This window comes from Xiphias gladius, chromosome 18, assembly GCF_016859285.1.
Source record: "Xiphias gladius isolate SHS-SW01 ecotype Sanya breed wild chromosome 18, ASM1685928v1, whole genome shotgun sequence".
In the NCBI taxonomy this organism is placed as follows: Eukaryota; Metazoa; Chordata; class Actinopteri; order Istiophoriformes; family Xiphiidae; genus Xiphias; species Xiphias gladius.
In genome coordinates this window covers 18715396-18734679 of record NC_053417.1, presented here as the reverse complement: position 1 = coordinate 18734679, position 19284 = coordinate 18715396, and the positions used below count along the sequence as shown (strand labels likewise).

General features: G+C 41.1%; 1 protein-coding gene across 1 annotated transcript in view; it reads right to left on the bottom strand.

The window, feature by feature from the left end:
- Nucleotides 1-19284, bottom strand: part of LOC120803931 (metabotropic glutamate receptor 7-like) — a 59178-nt gene that overhangs the window by 25598 nt on the left and 14296 nt on the right. The window contains exons 2-5 of the mRNA XM_040152972.1: nt 9240-9456; nt 3346-3481; nt 2542-2696; nt 142-279 (exon numbers count right to left, since the gene is read on the bottom strand). Of these exons, the coding sequence (XP_040008906.1) occupies nt 142-279; nt 2542-2696; nt 3346-3481; nt 9240-9456 (646 nt within the window). The remainder of the gene's footprint in view (nt 1-141; nt 280-2541; nt 2697-3345; nt 3482-9239; nt 9457-19284) is intronic.

The window sequence follows — 19284 nt, the reverse complement described above, 5'->3', positions numbered from 1 at the left end:
GGCTGTGCCGCAGACAAGAAGGGTTGAATTAAAACCCCAGGAGACTATCTGCAGCTTCTAATACAAACAAAAGGTTAAGTTCACATCATCGTTCAAATTATGCATCATCTTTTAGTGTTTTACAGGTCAAAACTCATGTACCTGTGCATTTACGGCTGGTATCTTCTCTCTTTGAGGCACTGAGGAGCCTGCAGTCAAAGTTTTCTTCCCAAAACTCAGCAAACCACACGTTCCTGCGATTGTTCTCGAGGGTGAGTGCAGTAAAGTACTCATCAAATCCTGGGAACAGAGGAGGGGGGAGAATGGCTCAGTTCCGGACCAATTATCAACCTATTCAAACCTGGAGGAAATGAAGCGAAACTTGTGCGGCAGTGTGGTGGCAGCAATGGTGGTGTGGTGCTGGCCGCTAGGTGCTGGAAGCACACCAGCAAGCACTACTTCATCAAAATTTGACCACGGTGGTTCCTCTTCCTCTCAAGCCCCATGGAACTTTAATCACTTCTTTCATCTAGGAAATTGCATTAATTAAAAAACAGGATGCATAATAAATAACGCAGGGATTGTAAGTGGTGCCTGTTGCCTCAGGCTGCGAAGTCCTGTAGGTGCTGAACAGCTTTTCTTCACTTCATAAAATCCATTACAACAGAAGTGAATTGAATGAACGATGTATTTGCCTTATACTAAATTCGGCAGGGTTTAGGTGCCTGTATGAATCATTAGCTTGAGGAGAGATAACTTGCCGCCACAAAGCAGAAAGAAAGCCTGTATGCTGAATTTTGCTCTCTTGTTTGTGCAATTTAACCACCCAATGTCGGTCAGGAAACTGAGGTGGAACAAAACTTCACTGTAAACTCACGGTGCAGTGGGTTTTTTTTAAACACTCAATTTTCTGTCTTCAGAATAATGAATTTCCCTTTCTAAAGTCTCTCTGTCTATGTCTCAACTCTCTTTTATCCAGTCATATCAGCTGAGTCATGGGTAGAGGTGATAATGGCTAATCAGAGCTGAATGACTCAGCTGATTTTCTTTTCAAAAGACCATCAATGATGCATGGTGGATTAATAATATTCTGGCTTCCTCCAGAGTGTACATTTGTCCTGGCTAGACCTCTCCTAATTAAGGACAGCTTCATAAAACTCAGACTTTCAAATTTCCTCCATTGTAATGACGACTGGTTATTAGGATTGTGACACTGACTGGACAGAACTTTAAATAGATGGTAAATGCTGAGAACGTTCTATTTCTATGGTGAATTTGTACATGTCCTGGCAAATGCAGCAGTATAATTTCCTCACTTGCTTTCTTTTTCTCGTGGGTGGAATTTTTTAAGCTGCAGTTTTAGAGAGAAATCCACCCCTAAGCACATAAAAACAGGTGGTAATGGTATTCTTTTGGAGTTTATTGACAGAAAATGTTAAAATGATCAAAAAAGCATAAATGCTTGATGTTAAAAAAATAAATTAAAGCTTTTTCTCAGACCTATCATTTTGCTTTCCTTTCAATAATGATGCAGAGACCAGTGAGATCAATTTCTCCATCATCTGAGACTGGATATTTTCGACTTTTAAGGCAAGTAAAACAACACTGATCAATATATATTTGATGTCTCTCATTGTTTTGGTTCTATGGCCTGCAACTTTACTGTTTTGATTCACTCTCACCTCTCTCATCAGCATTGTTTCCAGGTGCATCAGGCAGATTAAAAAAAATAAAAAAAATAAATAAATAAAAATAAATAATAATAACAATAATAAAATAATAATAAAAAAAATAAAAATAAAAAAAGGTCTAAAAACCCACTGTAAACTACCTGCTCTGCACCAAATGCCAGACAGACACACATAGCAACTAGTTGGTGAACATAGTGAAGCATTTGAACAAGCATTTGCCAGGAGGCCAGAACCTTGATTTTAAACTAGTGCTAAAGTTCCTTTGTATCTGCTGGAATGTAAAAAGCAACTGGGAGGATGTAGTTTCTACTGCAATTGAATTGTATTGCATTATATGGACAAGTGTTTTTAGTATTTTGTCCACCCCGTTTATATCAGTGAGGGTAGGCTAAATAACAGAAAAACCTCTCTATATAATAAATGCAGTTCTGCAGTCTCAATAAAAACTGAACATTATAGCGTTCATGAAGGGAGCATTTATTGCAGGGCTGCTGTATTAGACTGCTTTAGTTTTAGGAGGTGTTTTGGCTGGATGTGTAAATGGGAACTGTTTGCTAACAAGTTCACCATATCAATTTTATAAGATGAAAATATGTCAGTGTTGTGTTTAAAGCTTGTTTTGCTGCCCCCAATTAGCTTTATTGCAAGTTTTTCACAGATTTCATAAACTTTTAAAAAAAAAATTTGGGAAATTTATGAAATCTAGTTTGGTCTGTAAATAATTACACAAACATAAAAACAAAAAAACAAGGCAAAAACAGAAAAACAAACCAAACAAACAAAAAAAGTCAATTCGTCGCAAAAAAAATTGTACAGTAGAACAAAAATATATGCAGCGTGAGTCTCTGTGTGTGCACCAGTGTGTCTGCACCTTTAATGGAGGAGCGCTTGGGTAGTATGGTGACTGCTCCCACCGCTGCATCTTCAAGCTGGTGGATCGGACTGCTCTTGGCCCCCCAGCTGTCAGATCCAATCCACAGGAAATGGCCCACCTGATTGGCCCTCTTGGTGGCATTGAGAACTCCCCTGCAAGGACATCCATGTATGAATTAGGAGAGAGCACAATAGGTGTGTGCAATCTAATATCTAATACACAAAGGCACAGCTGGCTCTGAGGAGCTGTTTGGACATTACAGTCCTGTCATGTACAATTCTTCGTCGTTCTTCTCATTAAAAGGTGAGGAACGGGGGGGGACTATTGTTATCTTGTGTTAACTGGTTCATGTTTTGTGTAGAGCAAAAATTTTATTTTTTATTTCTTATTTAAAGATAATAGGGATAGGGATTTACAGTCATTAATCCATGTCTCACTCATCTTCTCTTTTCTTTTACATTTCACTAGCACATCCACTTCTGGATTATTCCTTCTGAATTTACAGGTACTAAATGTTTGATACTGTGTTTCTTTACATAAACACTCCCTGTGGGGTATTGTAAATGAAACAATATCTCTGCTGCTTTGTTGCGATCTGTATTCCCACTTCTCCTCTGAGGCATGCTTGTGTTTGTGGTGTTGGAGGTATGTTTGTGTAGCACACAATCATGTGTGCACGGTAAATCTGTGCCTCTAGCCTGTCTTCGGGAGCTGCTACTCAGAGATTAGAGACCTAAACATGGGAAGTCATCAGCACGCCTGAGCGACATGGATGAAGCCAGAATGTGCCGCGCGCCTCACCGTATGTCTTCTTCGCTGGCAAAGATGATGACTGCCCGCGAGTGCTGCGTTTCCAGCAGTTGTTGGATGGCTTTGTCATAATCCTCCAGTTTGGGGTTGTGGGGTATTTTCAAAGACTGGGCGATGCAGATTCCACCTTTTAATGGGAAAGTAGTAAGAAATGATAAGGCCCCTGGGATGATATCACCCATTCCCTCACTCTCACACACAGATGTACACACACACACACACACACACACACACACACACACACACACACACACACACACACACACACACAGACGCACACACACAAACACAAAGCCTGAGGGCACAATAAGTGCTTCTTTTTTCCTATGTAAATCTCACCCATATGGAAAGGGAAAACACATTTGAACACAATAGTGAGATTTTTATGATGCTGTCATGCTTGCTATAGAGACTAAATTATATTCTTACAGTGTTTACATTTACATTTTGGCAATGATCTGCAAACCACAGCAGCATGCAATATAACACTCAAACTGCGCCTTCCGACTGAGCACCAGCATAATTTCACAGAGTGAGAGAGTTATAAACATATCTGTTATAACAAAGCCAATAATCCACACCAACAGGGACATAAAGCTACAGATTTCATAGTATGGATTTGTGAAAATCCAACAGCTTTCCATTGACTTTTCATTTAAAGTCATTATCAAACATCTCTTGTTGGACCCTGAACCAGATAGCACAGCCGGCAATAACAAACAAAGAGGATATTAATACTGACAATAAATCATTCTCAGACAGGTCACCACTAATGAGATTTTACAGGATGAGTGGTACCGATTGCTTCTGTGTGTTGCTAAATAGTTGCCAGATACTCTATTTGGCACAGTATATTATCGCAATAGGTTTTTAGCAGTTTGCTAGATATGTTGTCTTCAGGGTTACTTCAACAGCTCATTATCAAGTAGAGAGGCAAAACGATATCTTTCACCAAAAAAAAAAAAAAAAAAAGTTTTGTTCCACTCTGGTGTGGTAATTATACGTGCAAAGGACAAGCTAACCTTTGAAGCACTTTGGATAAACAGATAATATGATCACCTGTGTGAGAGAACATCCTAACTACTGAAGGCCTAGAATTAGGCAGCAGACTGAGTCCTTAGACAAAAGCAGAGCTCTACACAAACCAATTAAAATTTCTCCCACTCAAGCGTTTTAATAGACTACCCAATAACCTTTCAGTTTGAGTTTCCCTGAGTAGACAGAGAAATGGAAGGATTCGCCTAATTGCCAGTCTCCTCAGGCTCATTACTTTGATATAAGCAGCTTTTAGCTGGCAGATCACACATCTCCAGTCACGGTTTACTGTGGCATTTCTAAAGGCAGAAGATAGCGAAATGACAACTGCTGAACCTCCTCTAAACTATCCATTTTTTTTAGTATCAGCAGGCAGAATTAGGGATATTTCTTCATGTGGGAAAACATTCTGGGATGGCTGCTATAACAGGATAACCCTCCCTAACTAAACTACACATAAAAATGGAGATCCCACCAATGGCCTTGATGTTGCTCAGGGGTTTGTGGTATACTGTTAAAGTGAAGGGCGCTTGTTGTCATTTGTGCAGAGCAGCCAGCGTTGGAGGTCTCCATGGGACGACACTCTGTTTCAGAACAGAGATTTCAGTTTATTTCATCCAGAAATCCCACAACATGACACTGCACTTCCACGTTTCGGTTTTAGGAAACTCTGGCATATTAGCAGCAGCTTTCAGCTCCAGAGGGGCGGAATGTCTGCAGGTGGGTATCACACACACACACACACACACACACATTCATTCCAGACAGGAAAAGAAAAACTCATAATATTCCGAGAACTTAAGTCTCATGAAATTGCATTAACTCCATAATGACAAAAACCCTGTGGGCTTGTGTGAAGATTTATAATGGTATAACGGTCTTGAACAGAGATATATTATAGGTCACAACAGTCAATAATACAGACAGAGACCACAGGAGCCACTGATGAAGATAAGAAGCATTTGGAACGGATCCCATCTTCAGAGAGAGAGAGAGAGCACCAGAGCTGAATAAGCTGTGGTCTTAAGACTGGCCTAAAGGCTGTGGACTGGCAGCTGTGCAGTGGTGGCTAAATTATTGAATGCCTGCAGAAAACCTCATCTGTCAGTCAGTTAGATGGTCAGTCAGTCTTTTAGTTGAGGAGGCAGGCATGATGGAAATGCAAGTGGTGTATCGCTGTATCCAGAGCACTGCGCTCTGGGTCGGAGTGCCTTCACCTGTCACTGGAAGGCGTTGTGTGGACTTGAAAGACTTCTCAAATCAAACTGTGGGTTTAAAGAAGAGCCGCATGTCAGTCTTGGCTGGAGATGTGTGATGTGAGACAGATAAATGTCAGCCTCTGGGAGAAGAGTGTTTTATTCCAGCTTGTTGAAGTCTTTTCCAAGAAATAGGATTGTATAGTAATACTGTACTGTCTAGATGTCACTTACAGTCAGTGGGGGGAGTGAGGATCTAATACATCTAAAGACTAAAAAATATAAAATTTCTGCTTACAACAGAAGTGAGATGCGCTGGTTTGTGACTCTGACATTTTTTTGCTGAACCTTATTCATTTACCTATGATCCTACATCATAATATTAAAAGTATATGCACCGTAAACCCCTTACCTCTGCTCCGCATTTGATTAATATATCAAAGACAGTTTAATGATCATGATGGCTAAACTCATCAGGTCTTGGAAGTTCTCCACTTATCTCTCTGAGTGCCATAGGTCATGCACTGCATTAACTGCTTCAATTATTCATCCTAAATGGCCTCAGTTCTGAAAACGCACTTCAGGGCAAGGAATCCAGCCCGGCCGTGTTGCTTAGTGAAATACAAATCCCTTTAAATTAGAGGCCCTTGATGGATTCGACCCCCCGCCTGCCTACTCAACACCCTCCAAACCCAAACCTCCAGGGGATCCATAATGCTGCAATTATATTTATCACCTCGACAGTCAAAAGGCAGACATGCTCCCTCCAGTCTCCCCGCCTGAACACGTGGGAGCACATCAAAATGGGCTGACATACAGCTGACATTCATATTCAGCATCTGTGTGCCGTTCCATATCCTGCATGCCTTTCCACTGCCATTATGGGACTTGGCAATGTCAAGGCATCATTCAGAAGTATTGTGGTCTATTTTATGGTGTTTGCAAATTCACCCGGCTTCTTCCCCAGTCCATTCCTACTGTTAAATATGAGTGCTATAATTCAGTGGCAGATTTTGTTCCCCCCTCACAGCTCAGACTTGATCTAAGAATGCATTGTGTTGGCAACTTGCTGCAATCAATTCTACAGTGATATTTTGTGGGAGTTTTCGCTCAAATGCAAGTCTTTTTATCAAATGGAACAACTAAAGTCCATCATTCTGGCTTGACTCCGGAAAGACGAAGAAAAATACAAACAAGATTAATCTCTGCCAGCTACACCTGCAGCCAGGATGAAGGTGCACAATGGAACAGTGCCTAAACAGGAGAGAGAAAGCAGAGCAAAAAAAAAAAGAAAACAGAGGAGATCGATACAGAGTGACCATCACTCCAGTCTCAGCTTGGGGTAATGGGCAGCCATATTGCATTAGTCTGCTAGATGGTTCTCCTTGAAGTGGTGAAGCGAGAATCCTACTAATGCATCTGACATTTCACTGCAACCAAACATGGCAGCCACAAAAGCCATCTCAAGATCTCACTGATCAACTTGCAGGGGTGCTGAAACAACATCCACCCAACAATGTTGTTGTTGCTCTGCAGTTTATCAATTTCTTGGAAATGACTTATGCTTAATACATTTACTCATAACAAACTTTGAGTATTTTCCAGATAGTCTCTCTCCATATTCACTATGTTTACTTCTTCAATGCAATGGTGCGGAACTGCTGCCCTTTCGTGAATCCTGTGAATGTATAGTTGTGCTATTAATTAATATGTTTATTAAAGATAAGATGTCTTGGGTACTGGAAGCTTTTCTTTAGAGGAAATAATTCCCATTTGCGTATGAATACAAAATATTTCAAAGTGACTGCAGCTCAGAAGCAACAGGATGAGTCAACAACAAAAATGGCTTATGATTTCATACTCCTTGTGTAGCTGTTCAAGTGTCATAATAATACCGGCTCGTTTACTGCTTTTTGCAAAAGGAAAAAGTGGAAAATGTATCTGAAAAAAACAACTGGAAGAAACTGTGTTTATCACAGGATATAAGATGAATTGTAACTTCCAAAATAAGCCTTAAAGCTGCACTTTTCCTTATTTGTTCCTACACAGGCTACTTTCTCTCTCTCTCTCTCTATGCAAATTACACAGCCGCAAACAGCTTCTTAAGTTTTAAAGGGAGATAACACTGGACATGAATGCACACAAATAAAATATTCATGCATGCTGGACTTCTGATTGATGCCTGTGGGATATCATTAGCTTTCCTCATTTTAGAGGTCTCCACACATTAGTCTATTAGAAGAGACTGGGATCACTCCCTGCAGATCTACGGGAAATGGATTGGGATCCATGGAAGTGAATGTGAGAAACAGCAAAATACTTGGTCCTGTTGTCATGAGTTGCATTGATGTGCTATCATGGATAATGGAAGGTAATTTTTCCAGCCCAGGAAACATTCCTCTTAAAGTGATTCTCTCAAAAAGATGGAAAAGGAATTGGAGTTTTGAACACAGAGCTATCTCCAACTCTTGTGCATTAACAACCTTCTTGCAATCATCCAACATGATTGTAGAAATGAATCCTTGTCCTGATCTGGCAGAAATACTGCAGCAGCAACTGTTAAAAGTCTCTACAGACTTCCTAAAGCAAAGCACAGTAAACCACATGATTCGACAAAGATAGACGACCCATTGTACTGTGTAGCAACTGAGTGTCTCTTGGCTACAGCAATGACTGCTGATTCACATTTATCACCACATGCCAACAACAGCATCAATGTGGAAAAAGCAAGGTAGTCAAGTGCGTGCACAATTTTCAGCCCATTTACAGATAAAACCACAGCACCTTGTCTGAATGCAAACCTCTGTTGTACTGTAAGTACTCTTCACGATCCTTATTCTAACCTCTCCAAACCCAAATCTAAACGTAACAACGTTTACATCAACGTTAAGCCTGAAAAAGGATCATTGCCACTTTAAGCAATCGCTATTGATCTTACATTACAGGACCCAACAAGAAAGGCTGATACTAATAGATTACTGTCTGGACCATTCAGTGGTTCGGCTCTCTCTGTTTTATCATATGGTTTCTTAGAGAAATGTCCAGAGATGTTCAACAAAGAAGCCGCACTTCTTTTCTAAAAAGACTAAATATCTAAAACTCTGCTGCTTCATACACACAACTGGACCAGAGTGGATTGAACTGACTGACCATAAAGCCGACTGACCGTCATTAACATCCTCAGATCCCTGCACTCTCCCTAGCAGGGATAAAAACGAGGTTGAGTGAAACAGAAAAGGCAGAGTGTAAAACAAACCTCCCCCAAAATGACCATTTGCCAGACCATTTTCTCTCCTCTCTGTTGGCCACAGAGACAACATTTGAAAATTTCAGGCAATTCTTCCTGAATTTGCACGTAACTGAAATGGTTATATTTAGCAGTGATTTTATAACAGTGACATGGGTACAGGCAATGCTTATTAATGTGACGTGGCATCTTCTCCTCAAGCTGTTTGTCAGTCTATATTTCCAGTAACACTCCACAGCATACGGAGGAACTAAAGCAGAAGCTGCTAAACAGATAATAATTCATCTACCGGAAACAGGAACACTGAACTTTCTCTGGGTCAAAAATGCAAGTGCATGTTTTAAATCAGACAAATACATTTAAAAAAAAAATGATTACAGTATCCATGGCTGATCACCTTTCCTTACCTGCTTCTTTGGAGAGTTGTGTGAAGGCCTCCACTCCTTTCTCTCCGTAGCTGCCCTCTGAGGCAACGGTGGAGACATAAGACCAGCCCAAGGCTCGGATAATGTCCACCATAGCCTGGGCCTGGAATGAGTCTGGAGGAACCACCCGCGAGAAGAAGTCATAGCGCCTGTCGTCGCTCAACTCCGGGGCTGTAGACGCATAGCTAATCTGCGGGATCTGGAAGAGAAGAGGTAGGGTTGGAGAAACGAAGGGAATGTTTACTCATGTGTTGGTGTTATTCTGGTGCAGCATCATATTTGGTTGCTATGGTGACTGTTTTGACAAATCACATTTTTTAGTGGCCATGTCCAAAAATCACTCCCTATTTACTATACAGTCCACTATATTTTCTGTCTGCCATTTTATCTGAGTATCTAAACTCAGGGTGTTAAAGTTACGCACTATATGCCCTCAATGTGTCACTTATGATAGATGCGAAAATCATATCGCTTGCCAGGGTCAGCTATATTTGGAGGCTTAAGGAATAGTGCGACACTTTCTACACTTTCTTGCCATGAGCAAGATGAGAAGATGGATAACACTCTCATGTCGCAACCGACATAATATTATATGCCGGACTACTTCTTGGCCAGGAGCAGTGAATCTCTGGAGGCCAAAAAATAGTCTCATAGCATACAACCCCCTTGTAAAACCACAACTTGTCATTTTTAGACTTTGGTTTTTGTATGAGTTGCTGGTAGGCTGATTCTTTTCCCTTTGGACAGAGCCAGGCTAGCTGTTTCCCCCTGCTTCCAGCCTATGTGCTAAGCTAAGCTAAGATAACCAGCTGCTGGCTGTAACTTTGCATTGAACATACAAACATGAGAGTGGTATCAATCTTCCCATCTAATTCTCAGCAAGAACGCGAATAAGCAAACTTCCCAAAGTGTCAAACTGTTCCTTTAATGCCAACATTAATGTGTGTTACGTCACAGTTTCACTTGCTGACATTTGCATAATTTGCTATAATTTAGATTTACAACTTTCAAATGCATTGTTATAGAAGGTAAAGTAACTGTATAGGATATGGGAGAGAGAACATACGAGACAAAACATTAGGTATAAAATAGGTATAATTGTAATACTTTGTATGTAATATACATTGTCATACATAATATTTGACAACTTTCACATGGACTTTACCAAAACAAAGAATAATTTTGTCCCATTCATAAATTGAAAGTCTGAATACACAAGCAGGAGCTGCATATTACAAATGCATGGAACGGCCGGGGTTGACAAAATGGCTTGCAAAACAAATGAGCATTACATTTTTCATATATTTCACATTATCTTGTCAGTTGATCATCTAAGAATAAATTCACATTATGTAATGCAATATGTTACGTTGCTTATATTGGGACTGATACCGTCCAGTGCACAGTCACTTTCTTCTCTTAACATATCAGTGAAGACTTATTGCAAAACCTGTCTCTGCAGCAGTTTTTGTGACCTTGGAGAACAGGTTCGTAAGCTTTCTCTTATACTTCCCTCCTGAAGAGACCTTGGTCTGTCTCCATCACTCTACAGCCTTTTCAAATATAAAATTTGAGGAATTCAGTGTTATGCCTGTGTTACTTTTGTCTCTTATAATTCAGCCTGTATTTGACCTAGGCTAGCAGCAACGATAAGCTAGTATGGTTCATGAAACAGACTCTAATGCCTAGTCCATGTAGGTCTAACATGTAATATTGGTTTGCAAAATATTATATGAAAAAACAGAAAATATAACAATAACACATTTTTAACATAAGTCAGCAGAAAGAGAGAAAGCACTTGGGAGATCTGACAAAAAGAAAGAATGAGTTCCACTAGCCTTTCCTGAACCTTTCAACCACATCACAAGGTTTGCCTCAGCAGATTGCTTAGCTGTCATGGAAATAGCTCCGTTATCCTTATATGACCTAAGTAAGGAACTTTGCTTGTAATGTTAACCTCTGTATCTATACATGATTTACTTTACAAAAAAACACTTAACTCGGAGTCAACTTATTGGCCTTTATGGAGCTTTCAACTGCATCTCACAATCATCAACTTTCAAGTCTCTGAATAAAGACTGAGCTACCTACGCGACAACTGAGCAAATGGCCGTAATTCTACTGTTCGTTCAGACAGAGCATGACATGAATTTTAGAGGCGGTGCAATTGCTTACAAAGTCAAAAGAAAGATACGATTAGACACAAATTCACCCAGGATTGCGCACACGGCTGCGAAATTGCATCTGCACGAGCTGAAAATGTTTCAGCTTTACTGAAAAATCTGCACGTCTCCCACAGATTTATGAATCTGTTTCATAAACACACAGAGATGAGAGGAAAAAAACGAGAGAGTCCGGAGGGAAATAACAGAAAGAACAGCAGTCTCTGGTGAATACTGAGTTCAGTTAGACGCTGAGCAGACACAGTCCTGCAGACACGGTCGCTGTGCCTGCTGCTAGCTAACTAACTCATAGCTAACATACGTAATGTTGGTACATTGGCTGCTGGGGGTGGTTCAGCGATCACATTTGCGAAAATGATGCAAGGTGAAGATTCGCTTCATATTCTGTCTGAACACCTTCCGTCTTGTTTCATACAGTCACAAAATCTCAGGAAAGCAAAAGTAGGACGTAATGTCTGTCTTTCTGCATTCATATTTATCACATGAGCTCTATGAACTAATGAATCATCAGAAACCCAGTATGAAGTATATCAATTGATAAAGAGACCAAATATTAGGCGGTTCACATTGCTGCCTGATAAAGCCCTAGACATCTCATCAGCATCTGTGTTTGAGGTTTTGAAACTGCAATCACACCTGGTGGCATGTCAGGGGTCAAAATTCCTACCTCCCATTAGACAGGTGGATGCACAAACAGGGACATACATCATCTTCTCTTGAACCCAGTGCAGTACCTCATCAAACAGTCTAATCTAAGCACTGTGTGAATGCCATCCATTTCTGTTAGAGTGATCAAAAACGGCTGGACACTGGGGAAACAGGAATGAGGACACAGCAGCCTGCTGATGGGACTGCTTCAAGTCACAGAGTGTGATATATAGCTTTGACCCACAACTCAAAGGGGGTCAACTGCATAAAGCTGACAAATTGAGGAGCAAAGTAGAAGGTCGAGCTCATGACAACTCAATGTTTCAAGTCACACAACCCCCCCCAAAAAAAAAAATCCCATCCCCAACAACTACAAAATCAGTGATACAATTAAACAAATTCAGAGGTGGCAATGCTGCAGCGACGTCATGAGCTAAATCACTTCAGCGCTGTCTAGATTGAGTGTACTGGGTCAAAGAGGGAGTACAGCAAAGTAATGGAGAAGCAAAAGCTACAGTCATTTGCATTTAAAAAGACTCCTCTTTCCAAAAAGTTAAACATGCATTTGGAACATTTGATAGGGGATCTATCTTCACAGAGCTGCTGTAGTAATACTATGAAGTCAAAAGGTGTTATAGGTTTGTTAAATCACATCCTATCTTCGCCCCAGCTGGGACAGAAAGCTACTTGAACATTTGTCTCTCTGGAGCTTTTTGCTGCAGGGAACCATTTAAGATGGCAAAAGTCTTTTTATTTTGTCCCAGGCCTGTACCCTGTTGATATAATTTCTCCAGTCCTTATTCCCCAGGAATCAACACCTCCTTTCAGTACAAACATCCACATTTTCAGCCTGGCTTTTTTAATTACCACTTTGACCTCCAGGTAATAAAAGTGCTTGATCAAAACATTGATTAAGAAAATGCAGAGGTGCGAGGATTAAACCTGCTGGAATTGCAATACAAGGAGTTGCTGACTGATACTGATTACAATCTTTGTTTTTTTATTTCTCTGTGGCAGCTAATGGCCAATAAATTAGTGCAAGTTAGTAATTTAACCTTCCATATAAAATTAGGGAATTAAATTAAATTCTTCTGAACTTGATAATGTCTTTCTCTGTAGATTACAATCAACAAAGTTTAACTTTTCCACTTTGGTCACAGTTGCATGATTGATGCCCAGCACTGTATCAATTAAATAAGCTCTCGAAAAAATTGCAGCAGATTTAAATGTCTTTAGTGAATCTGATAATACAGAGATAATAAGGCAGGGAAGATGGATATTTTATCAACATTTTTGAATTATTTTGTGTAAATAATTACATTGGAATGAGTAAGGGATTATTTCCTCTTAATCCTTCCATATAGGGAATTTGCCCTTTTCTCAGTTTTCTCACTTGCACTTGATTCTGCTTGCAGCTCTCATTTCATTAAGAATCCTAAAGCTATTACACGTGAAGCATGTGGCATCAAACATGAAAACATGATTTATGCTCTAGTGGCAGCAAGGTGAAAGGGTGATGGCGATGCCTGCAAGCAGTCTGCATTGATAACGACTACAATAACCACCAACCGATCAGGGGGAACTGAATTCAGGCCAAGAAAGAATGATTAATGATGCCCCCTTTCAGTATTACAATTACCCAAAGCTGATATCTGGCACCTGCCGTCTGCAGTATAGATCAAAGTAAGGATTGTTGAGGGTAATCGCCTGGCTTGCTCTTGAATGTATCTGGGCTGACAGGATCGATGGAAGGAAAACACAGAGGTCTGTTATAGGGGACACTGTTTTATTGATTTACCACCACAAAGTGCTGCGGCCTCCCTGAATAAAAATCTGTTGCTGAGGTCCAAAGAAGGTTAAAAAAAAGAAGACGGGGTGGGAGGTGGTGGTTGGGGGATGGTGGTAATCTGCTTACTGGCATTAAATGAGAAATTCAACCTGGGTGGTTAAGAGGAGAGGTGACTAAGCGAGGTTGTGTAAAGGTTAGACACGCTCACAGTAAGTGGGAATGCCAGGTGAAGTCAATTAGTGTGCCTTGGCCTTTCCATTGCATTTTCACATACAACAGCCCACAAGCACAAGGGGCAGCTCTAAAGAAAGGTAAGAGACTGTAGTGTTTGTGCTTTAACTGTCCTGCTCTGCTGATTTGAAGGTAACGATTCTGACGAGTTGAGAGCAGTTCTTGCAGATGCAGCTTGCTGTGCTGCTCTGCTCGCTTCTCTCTCATACAATGCAAAAAGAAACGTTTTCTGAAGAAAAGTAGGCAGCATATGGCACAACACGACTCTCGGTCGGGGTAATGGCAACCATCTATCCTTGCCATCTGAGAAGAGGGAAGTCTGCAGATATGAAAAGACACGCCGTTTCCACGGAAAACAGAGGCGAATGACAGTCCACGGGTTCTTCAACAAAAACTTAGATAAAAAACAAAAGCCATCTATCAAACACAGAGCTCTTCTCTACAAAAGGCAGCACTGAGTAGACACCATCAGTGTCAAAAATTAGGCACAGAAAACTAGAGTGTTATTCAGACTGGCTTTGGTATCAATTCATCCAAAACAGTCCTCAAAAACCTAGCTGCAAACGAGCTGTGAGTGGCAGTGCTGAACTGTTTCCCATGAATGGCTTTAACTGGAGCGAGGGCGGCCAGGCAGTTCCTGTTGCAGGAATCCCTGTGCCTCTATTTGCTGCATGATTAGCTTCTAAGTATATCTTGACATCAGGCAGCTCCACTCGGCTGTTTGCAACAATCTCCACAGTGACGGCGGAAATGACAGCGGGTTCTGACAGACCCGACTCTAACCCCATGCTGTCCCTGGCCAGACGCCAATGCACAGATTGTCCTCGTGACACCAGCACAATGACACGCACACTCTAACTGTAAATATGATCCTATGAACTGGCCGAGGAGCCATTTTGAAAGCAATTCAAAAACTACACAACCCACCCACAATGGAATAAATATTTTCCCACAAAAAAGCACCCCTCATCTGAAGATTTATTTGTAGCTCTGCTGCCCGGTGTTGTAAAACAGCAGCGGTCGATATCCTACAAACACAATAATACAGTACAATAAACAGGCCTATAAAGATATCGAGCAGTTATCAAGTTTTACATCTTTCCTTCTAAATCAAGGCTCTGCAACTCTGTGGCAGGGGGATGGGGGTCAGACAGCCATCGGTTTGTATTCAGACAGCAGCGCCATTTGTTAGCAGGGCAGAGGTAATGACTGTGTCCATACATGCAACCTCGGGCTGAGATTTGGTAATCTCTCCTCACCAGGGCCTGGCACTGCCAGCACAGCCGAGGATGCAGGGAGGAAGGGCGGGGGAAACCGACAGCTTTCCCTCCCTCTTTCTGTCACTCTCTCCCCCTTTCTTCCTGCCCATCTGTGTCTCTCACTCTCACTTAAACTCTCCTTTTGTGTAGGCTGTGTTTCATCATTGTGTCTTCACACAACCTGTGACTTTCAGCCTCGCTCCCTTGTTCTCCGCCCTTCTGTGTGTTTCAGCCCCATAGGAGAGAGACAAGTGAGTCTCATCTTCCTGTGTGTCTCTCCCTCCCTCCCTGTCATCTGTCTGCATGCAGACACGCCCACACAGATGATCAGCAGTCACTTCCTGCCCACAGAGGTCCTCGGGCTGCCAGTTTCCCCCCAAGTAGAGACAATCTGCCCTCAGTCATTTGCTCGAACGCCAGCCAACTTTCCCCTCCTCGCTGTCCTTAGTCTTTCTCTTTTGCACCCCATTTTCTCCCTATTTTTCACTGCAACCCTTGCTCTTAAAAGTCAACAATGTTTTTAAGTGACGGTGTATCTGCAAAGTGTTTATGGCCAATGCAAAATGTTCTTACTGAATCTATCTGGAAAACGTTGTCAGTAAATTTCCCTACAATATCCATTTGTGATAAATAAAGCATGATATTACTTTATATTATTTTCATGGTTATGTTTAGGGAACTCAAGGCATTTGGCTGAACTTGCATTAACTGATTTTTCTGGCCACATGTGAGAGCAGCACACCAAGCTGTAAACACAACACTCACCGCCTTATACCACCTCATAAAGTTTGTAATGTCAATTGTGTTAGCAAACAGTTGCATTAGCATTCATTTTAGCTCTGATTTGGTTTTCCACCACATCCTGAGAAAATATCTGGTTCTTTAGCTGCTAAATGCGCCACTGTTGAGTCATAATTCTCTGTTTCTTCATTTGATCCATTGTTAATATAAAAAATATTGATTAGAGCAGCTTTAGGGAAACATAATGGTCACTGTTGAATATTGAGGAAACTCATTGCTGACTTGAAGTAACAGATGAGACAAATTGAGTTTATCAAGATTCACTAAGTGAATTAACTGCCTAAATGTAACAACATGTAAGGTGCAGGATATGAGCTCCAGTCTCCAATGTCGAAGACCTGTCCTTTGTACACTCAACCATCCGCCACAACTTCCTCCCTAAGACTTGTCTGCCATATAGGAGTCTCCCAAAGCAGTGCTAGAGAATATAACCCAGGCAGCAGTTTTGTTTCCTCCACATTGTATTTGGATAAGTAGACGTTAATAGATGTATTTTGTAAGAGACTAGTTAATTCCCCCTTCACCAAGCGCCTACTTTCTCCCTTCCTCCTTACCAAGGTCAGCCTAACATCATACTCCTACTAGAATTCTCCACCATGTTTTTAGCCAGTTATTCTACAGGGATCTTACCTGAGTAGAGTTTAACCCAGTCTGGATGTGAGCTGTGTTTTGCAGCTTTTCGCTACAGGAATCACAAACACCACCCTTTTAGACTTGCCCACACCGCTGAAATCGCCTCAGTGTTACATGACAGAAAGTTAGGCTTTCATAACCCTTTATCTAACACAACCTTCCACAGTCTCCTTCTTTCCGCCCACTTCTCTTTTTTCCCCAGTCGATTCCCTCACCCTCCGTCTCTCCCGCTCACTCCATGCCAGTCCCCTGGGAAGCTCCAGTGCTCTGTGCTAGGCCTGAGCTTTTGCATGGCTGCCCTGCCAGAGTATATTTTAAGACAACCAGCATGTTTCTCCATGGGTATAGAGGCTAGGTATGACTCACAAATCAGATATTTGACCAGGAGAGCCACACAGTAGAGTAGAGCCGAGGCGTGGGAGGAAAGTGTGGATGGCTCACAAAGGGAACCTGACCGACCTCCATCTTTCCATCTGGTAAACACACTGCTATTCCAACTCTATTGGTATTTCAAAGAAATAATTGTTTCCCCACACCAAATAGGTCTCAAAACTTCACTGGAGACTGGTCTGTACTGAGGAGAGGCTCAACATCTGTGTAGTGTGGTATAAAGTTGTAGTCTTGCTGTTACAAATACATGTCAAAAATGGAGCCTACTGACTTAAGGATCTTGCCTTTCAAGCTGGAATGACAGTCGAGATTTTATGTTGTCACTTGTGAGAATTATTATGTACAGATACAGTATCACTCCAAGTAATTTCATAAAGCTTCTTTTGATTTAGGCTTCACGCAAAGCGAGACCATGCAGAGAACAGTGCAGTTCAACAGAACAGTCTTGATCATCGTGGCTTTGCTGTTTGCTCTCTCCAGGTGAGACAGAAACTCAACTCACGGTAAGAATAAAACATAGCCTGCAGGTTTATGACTAAGTGTTATCAAATGTATTCCTCCAGTCCACAGGGTCTCACATTACAGATGGCTCTATTGATTTTTCCTGACTGCAAAGTGCACTGGACACAGATTTACTGTGTTCTTTAGTGCCTGGATGTTAACTTTATTTTTTCTCTGAGAAATATGAAATATCAATAAACCCATACTGAAATGTGCATTCCATTATGCCGTACCTAGGTAAGAGAAAACCAAGAATGTTCTTTCATGAGAGACATCTGAATATAAATATACATGTGTGTATTGTGGGAACTGTCGGTGTGTGCAACACCTTACATTTCTCCTCTGCCTCATTGCTCTGTCTAGTCTCAGTATGACTCTGACATATTATTCACCAAAGAGCGAGCATAGGTGCATGTTTTTTCCCCACCTACACCTGGAGCATTCAGGGTCTGACACATTCATTGTCAGTCTTGCACCTGTACCACTCTGACCTGCATCCCAATGATTCCCTCTGAACTATCCCCCCATCTCTTCCTGTATAGCTCTCTCTTCAGACTCGACAGAGCATCATATCCAGGCCCATTTCTCCCCTAATGGCGCAGACAAATGTGGTTGAGCCTCCTCTGTCTTATCTTTCCACTCTGTCTGCTCCTCACAAAGAATTCTTTAGTAAGGCTATGTAATTACGCACTAAACACAGCAGTGGAAAATATCACAGCTATCCTATTCCTTCTGTTAATGTGTCTGAGCCCCTACTTAATGCCATGAACTTCAGATGTATGTACCAGTTTAGAGGAGAACAGAATGTTTTAATAGACAGTTACATGCTCGTTTGGCCTTACCTGCAGTGCTGCCTTGAAACTCACCCAGAGTTGAGATTATCATGCTGGCAACACCTGAATTCACAACACACACCAAATCCACTGTCAGCCTCTATGGCGTTGTTTGTCAGAGAAGTTCCAAATGTGAACAAGAATGTCGCAAATGGATATACTTTCCTGCAAAAGTCTGGCACACGTAAATAGTTAAAACTAATTTGATGCCATGTTGTTTTCAAAGATTACACTGTGCATCATGGTAACTGTAGTTATTTTCACGGGAAGATGAATGTATGCAGTTGTAGCGTAGTTTATGCAAAACTGATATTCTTATATTAGAGGAGATAAGCAGAATTAGCTGCTTAAACTGCCATTCAGATATTCATACTCACAGACCAGGGCTTTATAAAACTGACATAACACGACATTAAAATGTATAAAAAGGAAATAAAAACCCAGAAACACATTCACTATACAAGTAGTTAAAATTAAATGGAAATGCAAACAAAGCAATAAACAAAAACAGACACAGATAACAAATTTAAAATATAGCAGCAAAAACTGAAAGCAGACAAAACCAGAAACATCCAAGAATAAAGCTGATAAAAAAGAGTAATTTAAAAGACAACAGTGAGTTTGGTTAAAAAAAAGTCTTTAAGGAAGGCCATTTGACAGTCTAGTATGGTACTTTATTGCCCTGAGTTTAGCTGCACAGACAGACCTGGGACCAGCAAACTCTAACTGACATTAACCATCTACAGCCTGAAGCATTTG